A 20,157-nucleotide genomic window follows, 5' to 3' on the forward strand; every position below is an offset into this window, starting at 1 on the left:
GGTTTCGGCAGATACGCCCTCAAGTCTTACAGAATTCAGAGAACAGTTAAATGAGTGCAAAAGATTATTAATATTTTATATTATCTGAATGTTTTTCTGGGTATAGGTATTTTGTAGACGAATCCTCTGTACTGTTCAGAGGACTGGCCATTCTTAGAAGCACTTCACCGGGTGTTAGAATATGCTGCAGTATATAGCAAAAAACGAGTTCGAGACCCTTTGAAAAAGTTGGTATGTGGATGCTTAATTAGTCTTAATTAAGAATTCTGAAATAAATATGTATTCCCACATATAAAAATAGATATAATTTGAATCTAAGGAGGTTTAAAAGTTAGTTTGAGGGACTTATATTTCACTTTTGTTTTGGTCAAAACTCAGAGCTCTTTTCATACAGTCCAGTTTTGATCCAATTGATGCACTGTTGCTCTCCAGCATGGGTTTTATTTTGCCTTGTAGTCAAATAAACCTCCTGTGTGGAGGCTGCTCGGCTGTGATAGGTTGCGTGGCACTCCAAAACGAAGTTGAGTTAAATCCCAAGTCAAGCTTTGTCATACTGGGCACTAAACTTGGCTGGAGCATGAGCCATGACACAACAGTAACAGATGCCTTTAGGCTGTAGCCGCCAGTCCAGGGTCGTTGCTTTGGATCGATGGCGTGTTCGGAACTATCTGAAGGGTCAGTCTGGTCTGATGTCCTAGTAGTACGTGTAATGCACCACTCAGACCTTTGTCATGTGGGTCTAAAACACAAACCCAACGATGTCTGTCTTGTTTTCTTACAGATTCAAGACTGGTCAGATCAACGGAGATTTGTTGATATACCATGTACTGCTAACTCTGAAGCCATACTATGCAAAGCCATACGAAATTGTAGTGGACCTCACACACGCTGGCCCCAGTAACCGCTTTAAAACAGACTTTCTTTCTAAATGGTTTGTAGTTTTTCCAGGCTTTGCTTATGAAAATGTCTCAGCCGTTTTTATTTATAACTGTAACTCTTGGGTCAGAGAATACACCAAATACCATGAAAGGCTCTTGACAGGTTTGAAAGGAAGCAAAAGGCTTATTTTCATAGACTCTCCAGGGAAACTGGCAGAGCACATCGAACACGATCAGCAGAAACTCCCAGCAGCTACCTTGGCTTTGGAGGAGGACTTGAAAGTATTTCACAACGCTCTCAAACTGGCTCATAAAGACACCAAAGTTTCTATTAAAGTAAGTCCTTTTAACACTGTTCCTAGTGAATGGTTATATTTTCATAAGGATTTGAATATGATTTTACTGTCTCTTATTTCTCCTTCTGTCTTGAGGAGAAATCACAACTTACTAGTATGCCTCTTTAGGAAGTATAAATTTTCATGTATTTGTCTTTGTAAAATTAGAACTGTCGGACGTTTCTCTCGTTGTGTTGTTAACAACAGGTGCTGAACCGTTTTTCTATTCTCTTTCCAAGGTCGGGTCAACAGCTGTGCAGGTGACATCAGCAGAACGAACAAGAGTCCTGGGACAAACGGTGTTTTTGAATGATATATACTATGCCTCTGAAATTGAGGAAATATGTCTTGTTGATGAGAACCAGTTTACCTTAACCATTGCCAACCAAGGCACGCCACTCACCTTCATGCATCAGGAGTGTGAAGCCATCGTTAGGTCCATCATTCACATACGGACACGGTGGGAGCTGTCACAACCAGACTCCATCCCACAGCACACTAAAATTCGTCCCAAGGATGTCCCTGGAACACTACTGAACATAGCGCTGCTCAACCTGGGAAGCTCAGACCCCAGTTTGCGGTACAGATCTTTTAAATTAGCATCAACTTCCGTCAAAAATGTGAATCTTTTCCTAGGTTTCCTTAGCGTTAGCAAATCTCTCATGAACAAAACCATTTTTCTTTCACCACAACTCAGTAAAATGTACTTTTTAATATAAAGAAAGATTGGGTTTCCTATAGGTGAAGAAAGGCATGCATGCTGTCAGGGTAACTGAAGGCACGTAGGAAGCTTTATTTAACTTCATAGGGAGACCTACTTCTGCTTTGCAATATATATTTATTAGGTACATTTGATTTCCTTGGTGTCGAACTTCTGTACCTCGTGGGCTCCTGGGTCATGTCAGAAGGGTGCTGGCTCGGGGGCGGCCTCGGGGGCCCTCGGCAGTCCCTCTCCCTGCAGTGCAGGTGCACCTGGAAATATTTAGAATTTCCTGGAAGTGAAAGCCTTTCTGAGAAGTGCAGTACCAGGTCCTTCAAGCATAGTCCTTAACCTCATCAGAAATTGTTCAAAGTGAGTGGAGGAGTAATTTCTTTAATTTCTCCAAGGCAAATCTGAATCTTAACCGGTGCAGGGAAAAAGTTGAGGATTTAAATGTAATCTCTTATATAGCAGCGTTGATTCGATTTTTAAAATGTCTAATTGCTACTACTGGGATGCCTTGATGTAGTGTGTATGTTTTAAAACGTACAAGAAAACGATTCCAAGTGCCATTGCTTGCTTTGTTACAGGTCTGCTGCCTACAACCTCCTGTGTGCCTTAACCTGTACCTTCAATTTAAAGATCGAGGGCCAGTTACTGGAAACGTCAGGGCTGTGTATTCCTGCCAACAACACGCTGTTTATTGTATCTATTAGTAAGACTCTTGCAGCTAACGAACCACACCTTACCTTAGAGTTCTTGGAAGAGTGTATTTCTGGATTTAGCAAATCTAGTAAGTGACACGAGTATTCTTTAATGCTGTGAATTCGAAAAGATTTAAGTTGGTAGCTGTCAGGCTTAGTCAGTTAAGCTTCCTCATGTTGCTAAGTCACAATGAGTTTAAATTGCAAATGCTTCTTAGAGCTGTGTTCAAGTTTATCCATTTATGTGTTTCTTAATAATCAAGTTGGGTGATAGTCTGAAGCGTGGCAGTTTCACAAACTGGAACGGCATCTGTTGGAGCAAAACCATTACTTCTCGCATTTGAATGTGCCCTTTCCTTTCTCATGAAATGATTTAAAAAAAAAAAAAAGCCACTGCCTTTTAAACTTTGAAATTAATGTTAAAACAAGTTTTGCCAGACCTCTCATTCATGTGGAAGATCAAGGTCATTCAGAGACGTCACAATACAAATTATTTGTTTCGTGTCGCTGTTGATAGGTTTGTGCAGTGAGTACTTTGGATAAATCTCTATCAGGCTGTTACTGATGCACCAGAAATAGAGAATATTGAAGAACAAAAGTCAGAATTTGAGGTCCATGAAAGCGAAGGTTTGAACTCTAGAATAGACATACACAGAAGAGTTACAGAGTTGTTTAGTCATATCAAAATTAATCTTTCCCAGTTGATTATCTCTCTCAGTTGTAAATCTGGTTCTGTTGCACTACGTTTGCCATCCTTTTTTTCCAGGCATAATGCAGCTCTGACTTGACTGTTGGAAGCTGTTTAGAATACATTCTCAAGATTAAAAAGACATTATCTTGAGTACTCCTGTCTAATACTAAACGTACACATCTTTGTCATCACCTCCTTGCCAGATTCCTGCAGATGTTTCTTGGATGTCAGTGTTAGTGTGTTTCTCTTTGAAGCTTGTCTGTTTGCCCAGTGTTATTTGCTCAGCTCTGATAGTAATTATTGTAGACAATAAAACTGACAGGAAAAGTGCTCACTATTTACTTATAAATAGAGTCCAGTGCTGACTGTGTGTTACAAAGTGAATTTTTATTTCAGGTATTGAACTGAAACATCTTTGTCTGGAGTATATGACTCCCTGGCTGTCCAATCTGGTCCGATTCTGTAAACACAATGACGATGCCAAGCGCCAGCGAGTCACCGCGATTCTCGATAAGCTTATAACGATGACGATAAATGAGAAACAGATGTATCCTTCCATTCAAGCCAAGATATGGGGAAGCCTCGGACAGGTACAAGTTCTGCGTAATTTAGTGCAATACGTTTATAAGCAAATTGTAGAGTTTTTAACCACTGAAATGTTAATGCAGAAAAATAAAATCGGTCTTCACATGACCCAAGTGTATTTGCTGTATGGAGAGTAGTGGGCAAGTTCTTCTGAAGTTTCTGTTCTATAAAATATTTCATAAAATCATTAATGGACGCTGGCTTCTAGGAATGTTTTCCTGTCCCCTACTGAGAATTGAAAATTAAAAATCTTGGGGTTTAGTAGTAATTATTTCATGAAAACCCCTGCGTGTAGGGGTACTGAATGGAAAGAACAAAGTACTGGCGTTCAGAGTTGTGTTAGGGATGTGCCATTGAAAGAACTCCTCTTTTTCTTTCTGTTTTAAAAGTGCAAACAGAAGCGTTGTGATTATAATTAATAGAATATCAGTCCTCCTGTTGATCATTAGCTTAACACTTAGCCAGATTCTGTCCTCATCCTCCCTCCAAAGTAAAGAAAATGAAAAAAATAAAGCTGACATCATATAATCTTATATGCAATTCATGAAGGAGGTGTCCAGACAAACCGGACCAGCTTTACTTGCTCACAAGCTTTGTATCAACTTCCTTTTTTTAAAATAATTTCTTTTTTTTTAAACTGCCATCCAAACTGATGCAGCCCAGCGTCACAGAGATACTCTTGGACAATGTGGGAGAACTGGCAAATGAGTGCATTTTCTTGCTTGGTCCAATTGGCAGAAAAACCCAAACAAAACACACAAACCCCAATGTTATTTTGAAAGCTTAAATCACCTTGAGAGCAATCTGACTGTTATGTCCAGTATGAAAGTCTGTTAACAGGTAAATATGAAGAACACAAAATTAAAAGATTAAATACTCCACAGCAGTCGGTGGAAATTTTATCACTGACTTAATTGACCTAAAATTGCAAACGATTTTCATAATATAATGAGAACTGAATTTGAACCATTACTGAAATAGCATTAATCTTAGCCTGCATGTTACATTCAGAGTTCTTTGTGCACTTGGACAAATTTGATTCTTACCTGCATAAATTAAATGTCTTCTTTTTTTTTTTAACATGGGAAAAAGCTTCTTTTACTGGTAGTTGTATTCACGCGTGACTAGTGCCCTACTTCTAAATGGAAAACAAAATAAAAATAATACAAACTAAGTTATAGTTTCTCCACAATTCTGAACCACTTTGATCTGGAGTAAAACCTGATGGAATTCAGCTTTCGGCTTCAAAAATTTACATTAGGCTTTTTTCCAAAAGGATAACAAATCACTAAAACTAATGCTTCAATTTATGGTAGTTATGCATCTTCAGCTAAAAAAATGACTGATTGTTTATTTAAAAGGTGGTTTACTGTGAAAAAATAAAGTTAATCTGACTGATAAAAAAAGATTTTTTTTCTCTGACAGATAACAGATCTCCTTGATGTAGTGCTGGACAGTTTCATCAAAACTAGTGCCACAGGGGGCTTAGGATCCATAAAAGCCGAGGTTATGGCAGACACAGCTGTAGCACTTGCTTCTGGAAACGTAAAATTGGTTTCAAGCAAAGTGAGTTCCCTCTTGCTGTAATTTCCTTTTATATAATAATTTCAATTTATATAATAATGTGACACTGAGATGCTTTCTCATAATTCAGTAAAGGCAATAATGGAAAAAATATGATAAAGTACATTCAAAGCAATAGAAATACTCCATGTTAAATTTTAATGTTTTTTACTGAATTTTTGAGCTCTGCTCTTCACTTGAATAAAACAAATCGGTTGCTCTGTTCTCAGGTGATCGGAAGGATGTGTAAAATAATCGACAAGACTTGTCTGTCTCCAACCCCCACATTGGAACAGCACCTGATGTGGGATGACATCGCTATCCTCGCACGTTACATGCTGATGCTCTCCTTTAACAACTCTCTGGATGTGGCAGCACACCTCCCCTACCTCTTCCATGTAGTTACTTTACTGGTGGCCACTGGTCCCCTTTCTCTTAGAGCTTCCACTCATGGTCTCGTCATCAACATCATTCATTCTCTTTGCACTTGTTCACAGCTTCACTTTAGTGGTAAGTTTGGGATTTTTTTTCAGATTTTCGTTTGAGCTGATTGCGCCTTAGTTTGTTTACAAAATATTTGAGTTGTCTTTCTCTCTTTAAACTATTCTGAGAGTTTGAAAATACCGTGTTGTAATTCAGCTTACACACAAATCAGATTGGGGACATGATCTACAACAAATGAGTATGGAATTAAAAAATGGCTATCTGGTTTACAGCAGGTGCATAATGTAAATTGCTTGTATACTGGGTTTTAGAAAAAGAGAAGAAGGTACCAGTAAGTTCCTGTAATGCAGAGAAAGGAGAAAATACGTCTGTGCTAAAACTGGCTGATGTGCATCTTGAGTGGTTGCATAATGTGGTAACAAAAATATCAATTACATAAGGGAATTGTGAAACTCTACTGTTAAAGCAGGTATTTTGCATACTGCTGTATTTTAGCAGTCCTAAAATTAACGGTATTAGCAAACATAGAGCTGTCGACTTCTTACCACGGAAGTCCATTACAAAACTGGGCTAGGTTTTGTGCAGAAAAACATTAAAAGTTTATGTAATCTTGTCTTTTTAAGTATTTGAAAGCTCATTCTTTATCTATATATATCAGCAGAGTGAGCGTGCGAACACACACGCAGGCACGTACGTGTAGATGTACAAAGAAAAGCTTTGCTGTGATGCACAGAGGATGGCAAGCCTTCCTCTTCAGACAGTTCACGTGAAGTGCACTGAAATGAAATGAAAGTTCAGAATTGGAAAAATATTCAGTGCTGGTAGCAGGGGCGTCATTTTCTTCTGATTTAAGTGGGTTGCTTCATTTTAGTGCCAGGGCCAAGACCAGAATTCGATTGCAGTTTGAACTTACGATGCTGTTGGTACTTCAAAGCAGGAACTTTCCATTTTCTGAAGCAATGTGAGAAGTACCACATCTTTGAACACGTTTCTTTCTACCTGTTTTTAGAATACATCTTCCTGGTGACTGCTTTCAACAGTCTATGCAACAGAGCACAGTTCCTGTGGCATACTCTGGGAAAAGTAGGAAAGAAAATAGTGTTGGAATGTGCGAAGTGACATGCAGGATGATTATCTACTTTTGTATTCATGGGAGGGTGAGCCTAAGAGTGTTGAAAATATGGATTGGATTTCAGTGGTTTAAATTTAATGTGTAAAAAATTTTTCAACAGAGGAGACCAAGCAAGTTTTAAGGCTGAGCTTGACTGAGTTCTCTCTGCCCAAATTTTATTTGCTGTTTGGGATCAGCAAAGTGAAATCAGCTGCAGTCATAGCGTTCCGATCCAGCTATCGAGACAGGTCATTTTCACCTGGTTCCTATGAAAGGGAGACTTTTGCACTGACTTCGTTGGAAACTGTTACTGAAGCTTTGTTGGAGATCATGGAGGTATGTGGTTCAAAACAAAAGAAATTATCTGTAAGGGAAAACGATGCTGCTTACGCTTTCTCCAGGCAAGCAGTGTAGAGAGGTGTACCTCCCATGATGTGGTAACAAATAGTTAAATAGCTGACTTCTGAGAACTAAAATAACTGCACATTCTGAATTTTAAAAAGACTTTTTCTTAGTGTGACATGTATTCAAACACTATAATTCTTTTTAGGCTTGTATGAGGGATATTCCAACATGCAAGTGGCTGGACCAGTGGACTGAACTAGCTCAAAAGTATGTTGTAGATCTCAAAATACAACCCCTGCCTGCCTGTGTCCTACACGTAGAGTTCTTAACTTTCTGTTATACAGCCTGTTTGTTGTGTATTGGTTTCATACAGTGTACTCTGTTTCCTCACAGGTTTGCATTCCAGTATAACCCATCCCTGCAGCCAAGAGCACTTGTTGTCTTTGGTTGTATAAGTAAACGTGTGTCTCATGGACAAATAAAGCAAATAATCCGAATTCTTAGCAAGGTAATAGACCCATATACTTTAAATCGATTCGGTGGTAACAAATTTCATCAGTGCTGCAACTTCTAGAGTAACAATAGTTTTCAATATTGAGTTTAAAATTTGAGACACTGAGATTGATCCAGAAGTCAGTATTTAAATAAATGAGAAATTTTCTATTGAGACATTTATGCATGCAAATGATTCACAACTGCTTTTTTTTAAAGGAAGTTAATAATCTAATGTGTGTTCTAATCAAATACAGTAAAGAGCAGGACATCCATATATGAGAACTTTGGAACAGGCTGCCTAGCTTGGTAACAACGTTCCATGTTTTCTGAAGCAGGTGGCATTGCAAGTGAACCGTGTGCTGAATATGTCTCCTTTAAGCATTTCATTAGAGTTTTATGGACATAAACTTTAATTGAAGAGCATCTGAATTGTAGAAGAGCTATTCTCTAATTCTTGCACCCTGTCCTGCACCCTTACTTTTTAAATACACGTTCTGCAGTTGCTTTCAGCAATACGTGTATCACTTCTGTTAGATCTCCGTTTGGAAAAGTCCTTGCGAATTGATTTAAAATAAGCTCGAGCTTTATAAACTGAGAGCAACAATTATTGTTTAGAGCTTTGATCTTCTTTTTACGAAGCAAAATCTAATTATGGTTGTATTTTTAATTACTCTTTTTTTCCCTGCCAAAAGGGACTTGAGAGCTGTTTGAAAGGCCCTGATAATTACAACAGCCAAGTTCTAATAGAAGCTACAGTTATAGCACTCACCAAGCTGCAGCCTCTTCTTAATAAGGTAAACAACTGGCCTTTTAGAGTAAACAGAGAACATATTTTGTAAATGAGAGTTATAATTATGGGTATAATCTCAACTATAAGTGAGCGTTGTGCTATCTGAGGTTCACACTTCAGTGCTATGACTCGTGCTGGGAAGTGCTACGCATGGGACACACGTCAGGTGTGTGTGAGCCGTGCAAAGGTCTCACCACCGCTGCTGAACGTACGGTTCTGCGTCATCCAACCGGCCCGTAGCCAGGGAGGCAAATGCCACACCACAGCCTGTCTTAATTCTTTCCAAAAGATTTCCAGTCCTGGCTTTCAGGTGTTCGATTGCTAACACAGCTTTTCAGATCACGGCTTGCAAAAAACGTTAGTCTGACCTTACCCTCCGTGCGTTACGTTGCGGTTCGATATTTGGTCAGCATACCGATGGATGTGCCATTGATGAAGAGCCTCTTGTATTTACTGTTATTCCTAGAAAAATCGGCTACTTAAGAGACTCAGGGTTAGTCAGTGCCATTTCTTTCCTGCACGCTTTTTGGATTCGGAGGAGAAATGGCCTGGCCAGCTCCATGTGCAGGACTGCAATCCGTTCCAACGCGCGCTCTCACGTTGGTAATGAAGGACGCGTTTCTGTCCGGTCTGGTTTGGGCGATACGCATCTGACGTTCCTGTGAGCAAGGGAAGGAGTGTGGGAGAAGGAATGGCTTGGGGCAGCGGGGGAAGGCTGGAAATTCATGTACTTCCTACTGCTCACCTCCAAGTGCATTCAGGCTGCGGGGCTGTATGAACATGTTCTGCTGGAATGGATGTGGTTGAGGACAGAACCTGCCACAAGACAGACAGTAATGCCTGTACAGACCACGTGGCAGTCCTGTTTGTCTTTCATTGCAGGAACTGACATGCAAGGGAAATCATACATCTTTCTTTTTCCTCCTAGGACTCTCCTATGCACAAGGCCCTCTTTTGGGTGGCTATGGCCGTCCTGCAGTTGGATGAAGTGAACTTGTACTCAGCAGGTACAGCGCTGCTTGAACAGAATCTGCATACTTTGGATAGCCTTCGAGTATTCAATGATAAGGTAAGCAGGCCCTCTTAAAATTGCTGGTTTGTCATTTAAAAAAAACCAAAACCAAACTTGAGATCTGATGAGTCACTTTCAATGAGGTGCTCCTGTGTTTTATTTTGTTGGGGTCAGAGCCCAGAGGAGGTGTTTATGGAGATCAGGAGACCACTCGAATGGCACTGCAAGCAGATGGATCATTTTGTTGGGCTAAATTTCAACTCCAACTTTAACTTTGCACTAGTGGGACACCTCTTGAAAGGTAAGAAGAATACATACCGCGGTTCGGTTTGGATGAACTTTCTTAATTCAGAAATAAAAACAAGTCTGAGGATAAAGAGTGATGGATTTTAAGTAACTTGGGTTGCAGAATAGGTGCAGAATTAAATGTCCTTTGACTAAAGAGCTTTGCCGGGTTTCCCATGTGCACGTCCTGTGAAGGTGTTTAGTGCTAATGGTACAAATTCTCAACTATCATGGGATGTGTGGCTTCACCTGCTGCAGTTCTTTACTGCTTCCTCCGAGAATGCTGTCTTTCTCGGTGTGTTTTTCTGTGTTCAGGCTTACTATTTCTTTTAGAAGATTGATTTGTGAGATAATAGATCTATGTACAGACATTTGAAATGATGTGATTTTGGGGGGACAGAAAAAATTAATCTTGAAGGTGGAGTTTCTGTTAGCACTATGTCTCGTTACCATTTGCATGAAGTTTCCTGAGAACGTGCTGAGAATATTTATAAATATTTTCAAAATATTAATGCTACATAAACACACATTAAAAATTAAATACAATGTTTGGCTTCTTAACCTCATTTCTTAGGGTACAGGCATCCTTCTCCTACCACTGTAGCAAGAACAGTAAGGATTTTGCACACACTACTAGCTCTGGTTAACAAACACAGGAACTGTGACAAGTTTGAGGTGAACACCCAGAGCGTGGCTTACCTAGCAGGTAAAATTAAACAAACAAACATTCTTTGAAATCCGTGCTAACTGAAAAGGAATGGGTTCGTATAGTTTTAAGTTGATAGAATTGTACCAACATACAGGAGGCTTGCAGCTGGAGATGGACAGAGCCTGGGCTAGGCTGGGTACATCAGTTAAAGCTTTTTGTGGACTGGAGGTCTGGCAGCATAGCAGCTGCTGTGCAGCGCTGAAAATACGTCAGGGAGGCTGAAGGCTTCTTGCTTTAAGTGCCTGCCTTGGAACAGTCACAGTTCTGGTGCTCTAGAAGTAGAAACTGTGACCATGTGAGGGCGAATGTTTAAAGCATGTAATTGTAACTGGATGGGGAATGGCATTCTTTTTAAATGACCTACTTTGAATCTGAACATTTCAGTAAGGTGTAATTACATCTTAATCATCATTATACTAAGTAAAAATTAAATTGATGGAATATTGCTTACATTCTTCAATGTATCCCTGCTGTGGAAAACTTACATTGGCTTTCTTTGGATTTTTAGCTTTGCTGACAGTATCTGAGGAAGTTCGAAGTCGCTGCAGCCTAAAACATAGGAAGTCTCTCTTGTTGACAGACGTTTCAATGGAAAATGTTCCTATGGATACGTATCCCATACATCACAGTGACACTAGCTATAGGTTGGTTGTCTAACTTTTGGATAAGTTATCCAAATGTCAATGTCTGTTTACTTTAAGATATCCAAGGGTAACCTGTGGTATACTGAAAACTGAAACCCACATTCCCAAGGCTAAGGCAATGTTCTGCTGTTAGTTCCAGACCAAGGTGCTACTTATACCGTGATACTGTGATCAAGAGTAACAGAAATTTGGGTATTGAATTCCTATAGATTTAATTTTTTGATCCGTAACGCTATTTCAGAGTTTAACTGCTTTGGAGGTTTTCAAACTCTTTGCTAACCTCTGTCTGCAAGACTAATTTCACCTCATTTTTCATTCATATTTTAGAAGAAAGTTTTGTGTGTCCTTTTAAGAGCCCCAAGGTGTGTACTGAGTAATCACTTGGATCTGTCATTGGAAAACCTTGGCACCTTATAGCCTGTCTATAAGCAGCCACAGAGATAACCTAAGAAACCAACCTGGAAGTGACATGGAGAGCCACTTTCCCTCAACAGGGAACGCTTTACTCAGTATCTCTTTAGCATCCCATATGGAGTAACTGATTAGTAAATATCTTTCATCTTGCCTCATAGCCTGATTTGCTTCTTTGCTTTATTTTTTTTCTCCCTTGATCATTACATTCATATCAGATTGTTAGTTATCACTAGCTCAGACATTTTTGCAAGCAAAGTGCTTACTGTTTCTTAAGATGTATTTTTGGGAGATTAACCTGTTAGGAAAGATGGGTTTAATAAAGGATAGTTTGGCTAGTTGAAAAATTTATGCCTAAATGTGCAAAGTTTTAAAGATTTTTTTTTTTCTTGATTTCTCTGCACTTTCAGGACACTAAAGGAAAATCAACCATGGTCATCACCAAAGGGGTCGGACAGACATCTGGCTGCCAGTTACCCGACAGTGGGACAGATAAGCCCTCGAACACGGAAATCCATGAGTTTGGATATGGGGCAGCCTTCACAAGCGAACACTAAAAAGCTTCTAGGTTATTAAGATAACTAGTTCTCTGCTTTGTCTACAGAATACCTCAGTGTTACGGGAGAAAAATTACGTGTATATTTATTCTGACTTTAGGTGCCTATTCCTGATGCAGGTCCTACAAAATACAAATTAGAGAACACTGTCCAGTTAAAGAGGACTAACTTAGTCCTTTTGATCACAAAAGGGGGAAGCAAGAGTGACACTCAAAATGTGCATGTTGAAGTGGAGAAATAAAAAAGAGAGGGAGAGAAAGAAAGGTATTGCAGATCCTAAAGAGTCATAGTACCAGTTTTCTGCCACCAGCCAGCCCTCTTTCAACAAAACCAAGAAGCTGAATACCTTAAACAAGCCACTATATAGAATGCTCCATGTTATTCTAGAAGAGATGGTCTCGAAACATTTTAGATGTTTTGGAAGCAATCTGATTTTTATTCATGGCTTCCCAGTGCTTCATGTTTACAGGGGAAGTCTGAATATGAGAGAAACAAGATGAGTTGCTTTGCATAACTCGTGGTTACCCTTTTACATTACATGGTGTATGTGGAAGAAGAGGGTGTTCCTTTCATGACAATCCTATTCCTGCTTCCTTTTCCGTAATCACATTTTGGCATGTTTATTCAATGTGATGTGTTGACCAGGAAACCATAGCATGCCCACAGCTTACATACTTGAGTAAATTGCATGCTTTCCTCATATGTATCGTGAAGCATTTTGGAAACTGTGATGGAGAGTGGCATGGTGTGATTGTATTTTCTCTACCATCCCTGAAAATGGTGAAAAGGTCCCCAGATTCCTATCGATACGTTGTAGATAGGAGAGTAGCTTGGCCAGAAGATGAGAAATAGTTAGAATATGGATTTAGGTGTAATGTTTTTAATTGCCTGATAAATTGTTTTTAGGTACAAGGAAAAGTTTTGACCATTTGATATCGGACACAAAGGCTCCTAAAAGGCAAGACATGGAATCTGGAATCACAACGCCTCCCAAAATGAGGAGAGTAGCTGAAAATGATTATGAAATGGGTGAGAAACAGGACTAACGTTTTAAGAATAATAGTAATTATAAATGCTTTGTATATAAATACAAAGGATTATTTCTAAATTCAATGTTTATTCGCCTAGGTCACTACAAGGTAAGGGAGGAATATCTGTCTTAACAGTGACTTCTGGAGAGTGCAGTCTGCCTTATCCTTGGCAACTGAGGTTTGAATTGGAGTTGCTCAGTTTGCAGATGCAGGATAAAGGCAGCTATAAAGCACCGCGTACAGGAGTGAAATTAAATGAAATTTGGCTTTTTATAAGATAATAAGCCAAATCTGCAAATTTCTACAGGAGATGGAACATGACCTAATGCCTAGAATGCCTCTCTTCATCTTCTCCCACATCTGCTTCCTGTGCCCCCATCCCCAATTGCAATGCAAGACCAGGGTTCTGTTGCATCTGATGTCGGTCATGACCCTGAATTCGGCACTTACCACCCCTGGGCCTGTATTTCACCGAGCAGGAAATTGGGGCTGTTGTTTGCCATTTGGTAGTACATCCCATGTAGTGGGCTGGCGCTGCCAGTGTGACAGCAGAGCTGTTGCTTTTGTTCTTTACGAAAAGGCTGGTGAGCTCTGAAGTTTGCACATGACTGAATTTGTTGTGCAAGAGCTAGTTCTATTTCGGTTTGGGTTTGTTTTCCTTTGGATAAGTTGCTCTTTTTTATCTGGCAGAGACCCAGAGAATATCACCGCAGCAACACCCACATCTTCGAAAAGTTTCTGTTTCCGAGTCAAATGTCCTCCTGGATGAAGAAGTTCTGACTGACCCGAAAATTCAAGCCCTGCTGCTTACGGTTCTTGTAAGCCTTTTTTCTGTGTATTGTCTGTTATTTTCTGATATTCTTTTATCTTCCAAAGAAGCATGCGTGTTCCTTGCAGTGTTTCTAAGTTCATATGGATCAGAATCACTGTGATGTGCGAGTTTATTCTTTTGTTACCATTCTTCAAACGTTCTAGGAATCGCTTTTCTAAATATATTTAAATTCTCTTTGACATCAAATACTGAATTCTCATTATTCTGTATTGTTTTGCAATTTTCCTGGCAGGTTTTTATCACAAACTAATTTTATATCATCAAATGATATTATATATTATACTAAAGAAGTTAAGTAGTGAAAATTGTTGGAATCACAGCATAATTCAGTTTAAGTTGACTCAGTAGCAATATAGGTGCAGTAAGGTAGTGCTTTCTTCAGATGTGCCAATACAGTTACCATTCCTGATGTAACTCAGAAAGACTCCGTTACCTGTTTTTGTCAAAAATAGAAGCTCTTTGCCAAAATAGAAACTATTACCAACTGTTATGTTTCCCCACATACTAACGTAAAATAATTTGATTCTGTGTCCAGAGAGGACATAAATTAATCTTTTGTAATGCTGCTTTTTGCTGTTCAGAACTCTTACAACCTTAAACTACACCACCAACAAAAGCCTATGGCTCCTGGATTTAAGCTGGGAGCGTGCTAATGTAACCCTTTACGTTACGACAGGCAACGTTAGTGAAGTACACTACGGATGAGTTTGACCAGCGGATTCTGTACGAGTATTTAGCAGAAGCCAGCGTTGTCTTCCCAAAGGTCTTTCCTGTTGTGTGAGTATCTAAAACTCCGTCGCTGAGGGCTCTGTACTTGCCCCCGCCGTTAGGAGGTCTCTGGAGCAGGACAAGCACGTGTGAGATACGTTAAAAGGTAGCATTCGTGGGGTCAGTGGATGTAAGGGAAACCCAGCTACCAGGAATTAAAATGAGGAGGCTTTTAAAACCGACCTGAGCATGATTTAAAAATAACGCCACCTTTTTCTGGCTTTATGAAGTAACGGTCACATCACGTACAAGTTCTGTGAGTTATCGAAGCCACAATTGTAAGTAACTGGCATTTGTTTTAAAAACAAAATGAAACGAAAAAACAAACCCAACAAACCGAACAACCAAACATCCATGAGATCTGCAAGGGAGCTGAACAGAGGCAGTACTCCCCCGAGTTTAAAAAGCTGCTTTGAAATTCCAGCTCTGACAATGTACACAAATCCAGTGAACAAGCTTTTGGTGGAAAAGAATTAAAATATTTGCGATTTAAAGTGGTAGGTAAATGCTTTAGTGGGTTGTATTGTTAGTCCAGTTTCCTGAAAGCGTTACACATCGTGAGAATCCTCACTGATCGTGTGTAGGAATTGTGTTCTACTTCTAAAATCACTGAGGTTTTGAAAATCTCACCTTAACTGCTGTTTGCTAAAGTCAGTTAGGAACTGCAGATTTATTTTATTTTGTGAACAAAAAATAAGCCACTTCTCTTTTCCTCAGGCATAATTTATTGGATTCCAAGATCAATACCCTTTTATCGCTGTGCCAGGATCCAAATTTGCTGAATCCAATTCATGGGATTGTTCAGAGTGTTGTCTACCATGAAGAGTCTCCACCCCAATACCAAACTTCTTATCTACAGAGTAAATATTTTTCCACTTTTTAAAAAATCTGCTGTACTTTGAGATAGGTTTACTATTGAAAATGTTTCTGAATTGCAGCCGTAACAGAATAGTCAAGTCAGTCTTGTGTGGCATCTCTCCAACTTTATATAGCCTGATAAAAATAAGAGTTTTTGTATTAAAAAACCCTCACTGACCTGTATTAAAAGTGCCTGCTGCAGCTGTGCACCGAATACGAAAAATATTACGCTGTCTATGTGAGTAAAAAGAAATTGAAACTCAGTATTCTGTTTCCACTTACTGATTTAAAGAAATACAAAACATGAATGGTGGTGGTAAATGATGAGCTTTAAGTTCACCTTGTAAGTTATGAATTGATTTAATTATTGGTAAATTCCATAGAGTAACATTTGTTTTTCAGTGCCCAAGCTCACTTTCATGTGACAGTTGAATGCTTAAAACTAAACATTTTTTAATGATCCTTGATCAAAAACTTCCAAGGAAGATCCATAAGAACCAGATGACAGTTGAGAAAAAACTTAAATATTGACATAATTTTTAAAACAAGATGTGTGTTCACATGCTAAATTTATCTTTAAAGTATCATCAAGAATTTCTTGTGCGATGGTTCTGAGATTTCGAAGTTTTTACAGCTTAGGTATTTCATATACAAATTAAAATGCCTTAATTTTGTTATAAATGGTTTGGACAAAATTTAGGGTTGCATCTCCAAATCAAAAGATTTCCCTGCCTAATAAATCCAACTCTGTGAACTTTCCAGTTGTTTTCTGCCAGTTGAGAACTGGGTTTTTGTGGTAACGTTGAATTTGTCGTTGTAGGTTTTGGATTCAATGGGTTGTGGAGGTTTGCTGGCCCGTTTTCCAAGGTAAGGCAGGACACGAGGTGTAAGTTCATGAACTTCAGCCTTTGTTTTCTGTGAAAAGCACATTGGTGCTCCAGGAACGATGCCGATAAATGACAGGTCCTGGAATTCGTATGAGCAAGCTGGTGATGTAAGGCTCACTTCTAGAGCTGGACCAGTTGGCGAGCCTGCGTCAGAGACTTTGACAGAATCAGTAAGGTCAATTACCAAAGTTGGGTAAAAGCAGTCAAGGGTGGAAATGCGCCTTGTTACTGCTCCCAGGTGCACCAAGGGCCCTGGGATGTGCAGTACCGCTCAGAAAGTCTTTAGTTCATTAGGTGTCTCTTACAGTGTAAGGGATGAATTTGGTAAGAATGGCAATTCCATCAGGTTAGATTCCATGCTACAACAGAACAAATGGATGGAGCTCTGGCCGTCTGTGCCGCCGTTTGTTCCCTCTGGCCATGGTACCAAGAACTAGACGAGCGGAGCAGGCGGCGTGCTGGGTGCCCGGCGCTGGGGGCACGGGCAGAGCTTTTACCAACGTGTCAGTGCAGGTCGCTGTGGCAGCTCAGCCCTGAACTGGCAGTGAAACAGCCCCTCTGTTGTGATCTCGTGCTCCCACGTGCTCCTGACATTACACCTACAAATGGTCTTTAATGTGTACGTTTGGATTAATCTGGAAAAGAACACAAACCAGTTTTTACAAGTACTCACATCAAATGCTTTTTAAAATTTTCAGGCAAAACGAGTGTGATTAATTAGTGAGTTCTGGGGCAAAGCTTATATGGACAGAAAAGTAGAAAGAAAAGAACCAACCTTTTTTCTCTCCCCACCCCATCACCCACAGCAAACACAAATCCCAGACTACGCTGAGCTCATAGTGAAGTTTCTTGATGCCTTGATTGACACGTATTTGCCTGGAATTGATGAGGAAACCAGTGAAGAATCTCTCCTGACACCCACATCTCCGTATCCTCCTGCAGTGCAGAGCCAACTCAGCATTACTGCCAACCTCAACCTTTCCAATTCCATGACCTCGCTTGCAACTTCCCAGCACTCCCCAGGTCAGTAACTGTTTTGGTACTACCTAGGTGAGGGAAATGGGTTGAATTTACTGGTTTTGTAGCCAAACACTCAGCCTCGTTGTCTTTTCAGTGTGTTTATGCATCAAACATCGTTACATTCTTGAGTCAAATGAATATTAAACTGTTTACTAAGCTATTACACTGGTATTTCAGATGTTGGACTTTGTCCAGCACAAAAGCTGTCTTCCAAGTTGTTCTACATGAGGGAAATAGCATTAAGTGCATCAGAACTAATAACAGCTGCATCTTCATATGGAACATATGCAGCAGTGGAGTCTGGAAAATTGATAAATAGGAATATGTAATCGTTATCCTTTTGCAAGGAGAATAATACCTGTCTGGGCTAATGCCCAAGATAGCACCTATTAGGAGAAATAACCCAGAGCTGTGCTGTGGGAGCGTGTCTGGGCTGACTCCGTTTCAGTTGACTGTATGGTTTCAGGCCAATGCTCCTATAGGCAGCATCTGACGGAGGTCACACTCTCCCTTGGAGGAAAAAAAGAGTATTTACGTAGATACCTATGGAATACTGGGTCAGTTCAGATGATTGTATTGCCAGAAATATGCTGATGATAAAATGAAGGTGTTCAAGAAAAGAACAGTCATCAAAGGCAGTAAATGGATAAAACCAGTAAATTCCTTCTGGCTTAGGGAGAAGGGAATTACAGGGAAATGCAGAGGTTAAATTTAACAGCATAGATTTTCAGGGTGAAAAATGAAAAAAAGAGAGTGAAAATTATCCAGTGTAGCAGATGAAGCATAAGCTAGAGGAAATTAAATATAGGAAGAAGATGGAATTTATGTCAAAGAAATCTGCATGAAGACTCCTCCTGAAGTGCTTTTGGATTAGCATTTTGTGTGCTGAGGAAATTCTTTTCTTTGTCGTAAAAATGATACTCTGTGATATTTCTTAAATGATGGTTTAACTGTTGCAGTTCTGAACACTGCAGTCAGTCAGCCTTTTGTTTCTGCTTTGTTTCTAACCTCGATGGAAGGTGAGAACCACTTGTATTGAGGTGTAATCTTTACAGAGGGGTTCTGGTTTTTTTTGCTCTCTCGTTCCCTAGTGTCTGCTGGCCTTGACATAAGCCCTACTTAGCTGTACTTAGCTCTGTTCAAGAAACCTGGTCTTCCCAATTATCAGTTTGCTCATGGATGCTTTGCGTGGGTTTTGTTTAATATGATGAGTATTGCTGGGGTGAGGCACGTGCAGAGGTGCAGCAGAGGTTAGACAGTGCTCTGTGTGTGAGTAATTTGGGAATAGTGATTTCTTTTCTTTTTTTCATACAGTGAAAAGTGATTACAGTTCACTTTTTCCCAGTATGAGAAGCCAACTTAAACAAATTTGGCGAGATCACCTTCTTGATACACTGATGCTGTGTTCTAGAATTCTATTTTAAGATGCCTGTCAGTCTAGATTCAAACCAAGATTGCTTTCCAGTTTCCTGCCAGTTCAAGATGATGTATTACATTAAATAATGTTGTCCTAAGTGAGGAGAGACAGTGTGAAGTGTTATTTTCCACAGTTGTTACCTCTCTCTCTGCTGCTTTATGGGGACTTACTGGTGCTGGCCTGGAATCCCTGTGATTTGTGTCATAAGAACAGGTAAAAGCTGGGTTTGAAGGTGCAGAGGCTGCTGTTTCACAAACATTTTGCAGTTACATGTTGTGAATATGTAATGCAGCCACTGTATTACATGCAGTTCATCCTGTATATAGGGACATCTCAGTGTAAAAACTCCTAATGGTCCACAGGTAGAGAGAGCGACCAAGATTATGGAAAAGGAAAGCGATTCGATAGAAACTTTCTTATTTAATATACAGCTAAGAATTGTCTGTGATATTGGAACAGGGAGAAGGGTAAAATTAAAGAGAAAAAAAATAGACCTTGCTGTCAGTGTCAGGGCAGCATCTTTCCATTTAGCTTGTAGCATCGGTGTTTCCAGCCAGTGTGAACCAGCCTGAAGTGGTTCCTGCTTTATGAAAGCCTCGTGCTTGACGTTTAATCTAAGTGGTGTTTTCCCATCACCTCTTACTGTTTGTTACTGTCTTGTCTGTTTCCTTGAACGTTCTTACTTCCTTCTAGCAATTTGCATGCAAAGACCTGGGGTTTGATCAGGGGATCTCCACCTTTCTCAGACTGTGGACCAGGTCACAACCTGCAGCTTTTCATTTCGCTCCTTCATCCCACATTTATTGCATTGCTCCACTTTAATCAACGGGCCATTTCACCAGTTTGAACTCGTACGTTAACCAGTGCAGCTTTGCATAAATACATGATTTGCTTTTTCAGATGTTTAATTGTATTAAAAATTTAATTGGTCTTCTGGCTCTTTATACAGCTCCATAGCTGCATACATGAATTTTGTGTTCTCGTTAGCTGTGCCGAGGGGTGCGTGACGGCGTCGTTGCTGGACATTTACACTGTAGAGACAGGAGTGAGGGAGTAAGCAGTGAAGGACCTGATGTCTGCCAAGA

At 39.8% G+C, this 20,157-nt stretch overlaps 1 protein-coding gene across 4 annotated transcripts in view; it reads left to right on the forward strand.

The window, feature by feature from the left end:
- The window catches only part of NF1 (neurofibromin 1), a 90,037-nt gene that overhangs the window by 64,758 nt on the left and 5,122 nt on the right, over nucleotides 1-20,157 (forward strand). For all 4 annotated transcript variants that reach the window (XM_086624768.1, XM_086624767.1, XM_086624769.1 and 1 more), the window contains 21 exons: nucleotides 782-1,214; nucleotides 1,453-1,793; nucleotides 2,504-2,706; nucleotides 3,705-3,898; nucleotides 5,319-5,459; nucleotides 5,687-5,966; nucleotides 7,133-7,347; nucleotides 7,562-7,623; nucleotides 7,750-7,864; nucleotides 8,544-8,645; nucleotides 9,570-9,710; nucleotides 9,828-9,954; nucleotides 10,513-10,644; nucleotides 11,156-11,291; nucleotides 12,113-12,270; nucleotides 13,166-13,288; nucleotides 13,981-14,108; nucleotides 14,799-14,899; nucleotides 15,608-15,750; nucleotides 16,569-16,615; nucleotides 17,442-17,658. In XM_086624768.1, coding sequence (XP_086480894.1) covers nucleotides 782-1,214; nucleotides 1,453-1,793; nucleotides 2,504-2,706; nucleotides 3,705-3,898; nucleotides 5,319-5,459; nucleotides 5,687-5,966; nucleotides 7,133-7,347; nucleotides 7,562-7,623; nucleotides 7,750-7,864; nucleotides 8,544-8,645; nucleotides 9,570-9,710; nucleotides 9,828-9,954; nucleotides 10,513-10,644; nucleotides 11,156-11,291; nucleotides 12,113-12,270; nucleotides 13,166-13,288; nucleotides 13,981-14,108; nucleotides 14,799-14,899; nucleotides 15,608-15,750; nucleotides 16,569-16,615; nucleotides 17,442-17,658 — 3,539 coding nt within the window. The remainder of the gene's footprint in view (nucleotides 1-781; nucleotides 1,215-1,452; nucleotides 1,794-2,503; nucleotides 2,707-3,704; nucleotides 3,899-5,318; nucleotides 5,460-5,686; nucleotides 5,967-7,132; nucleotides 7,348-7,561; nucleotides 7,624-7,749; nucleotides 7,865-8,543; nucleotides 8,646-9,569; nucleotides 9,711-9,827; nucleotides 9,955-10,512; nucleotides 10,645-11,155; nucleotides 11,292-12,112; nucleotides 12,271-13,165; nucleotides 13,289-13,980; nucleotides 14,109-14,798; nucleotides 14,900-15,607; nucleotides 15,751-16,568; nucleotides 16,616-17,441; nucleotides 17,659-20,157) is intronic.

This window comes from Tauraco erythrolophus, chromosome 21, assembly GCF_009769465.1.
Source record: "Tauraco erythrolophus isolate bTauEry1 chromosome 21, bTauEry1.pri, whole genome shotgun sequence".
In the NCBI taxonomy this organism is placed as follows: Eukaryota; Metazoa; Chordata; class Aves; order Musophagiformes; family Musophagidae; genus Tauraco; species Tauraco erythrolophus.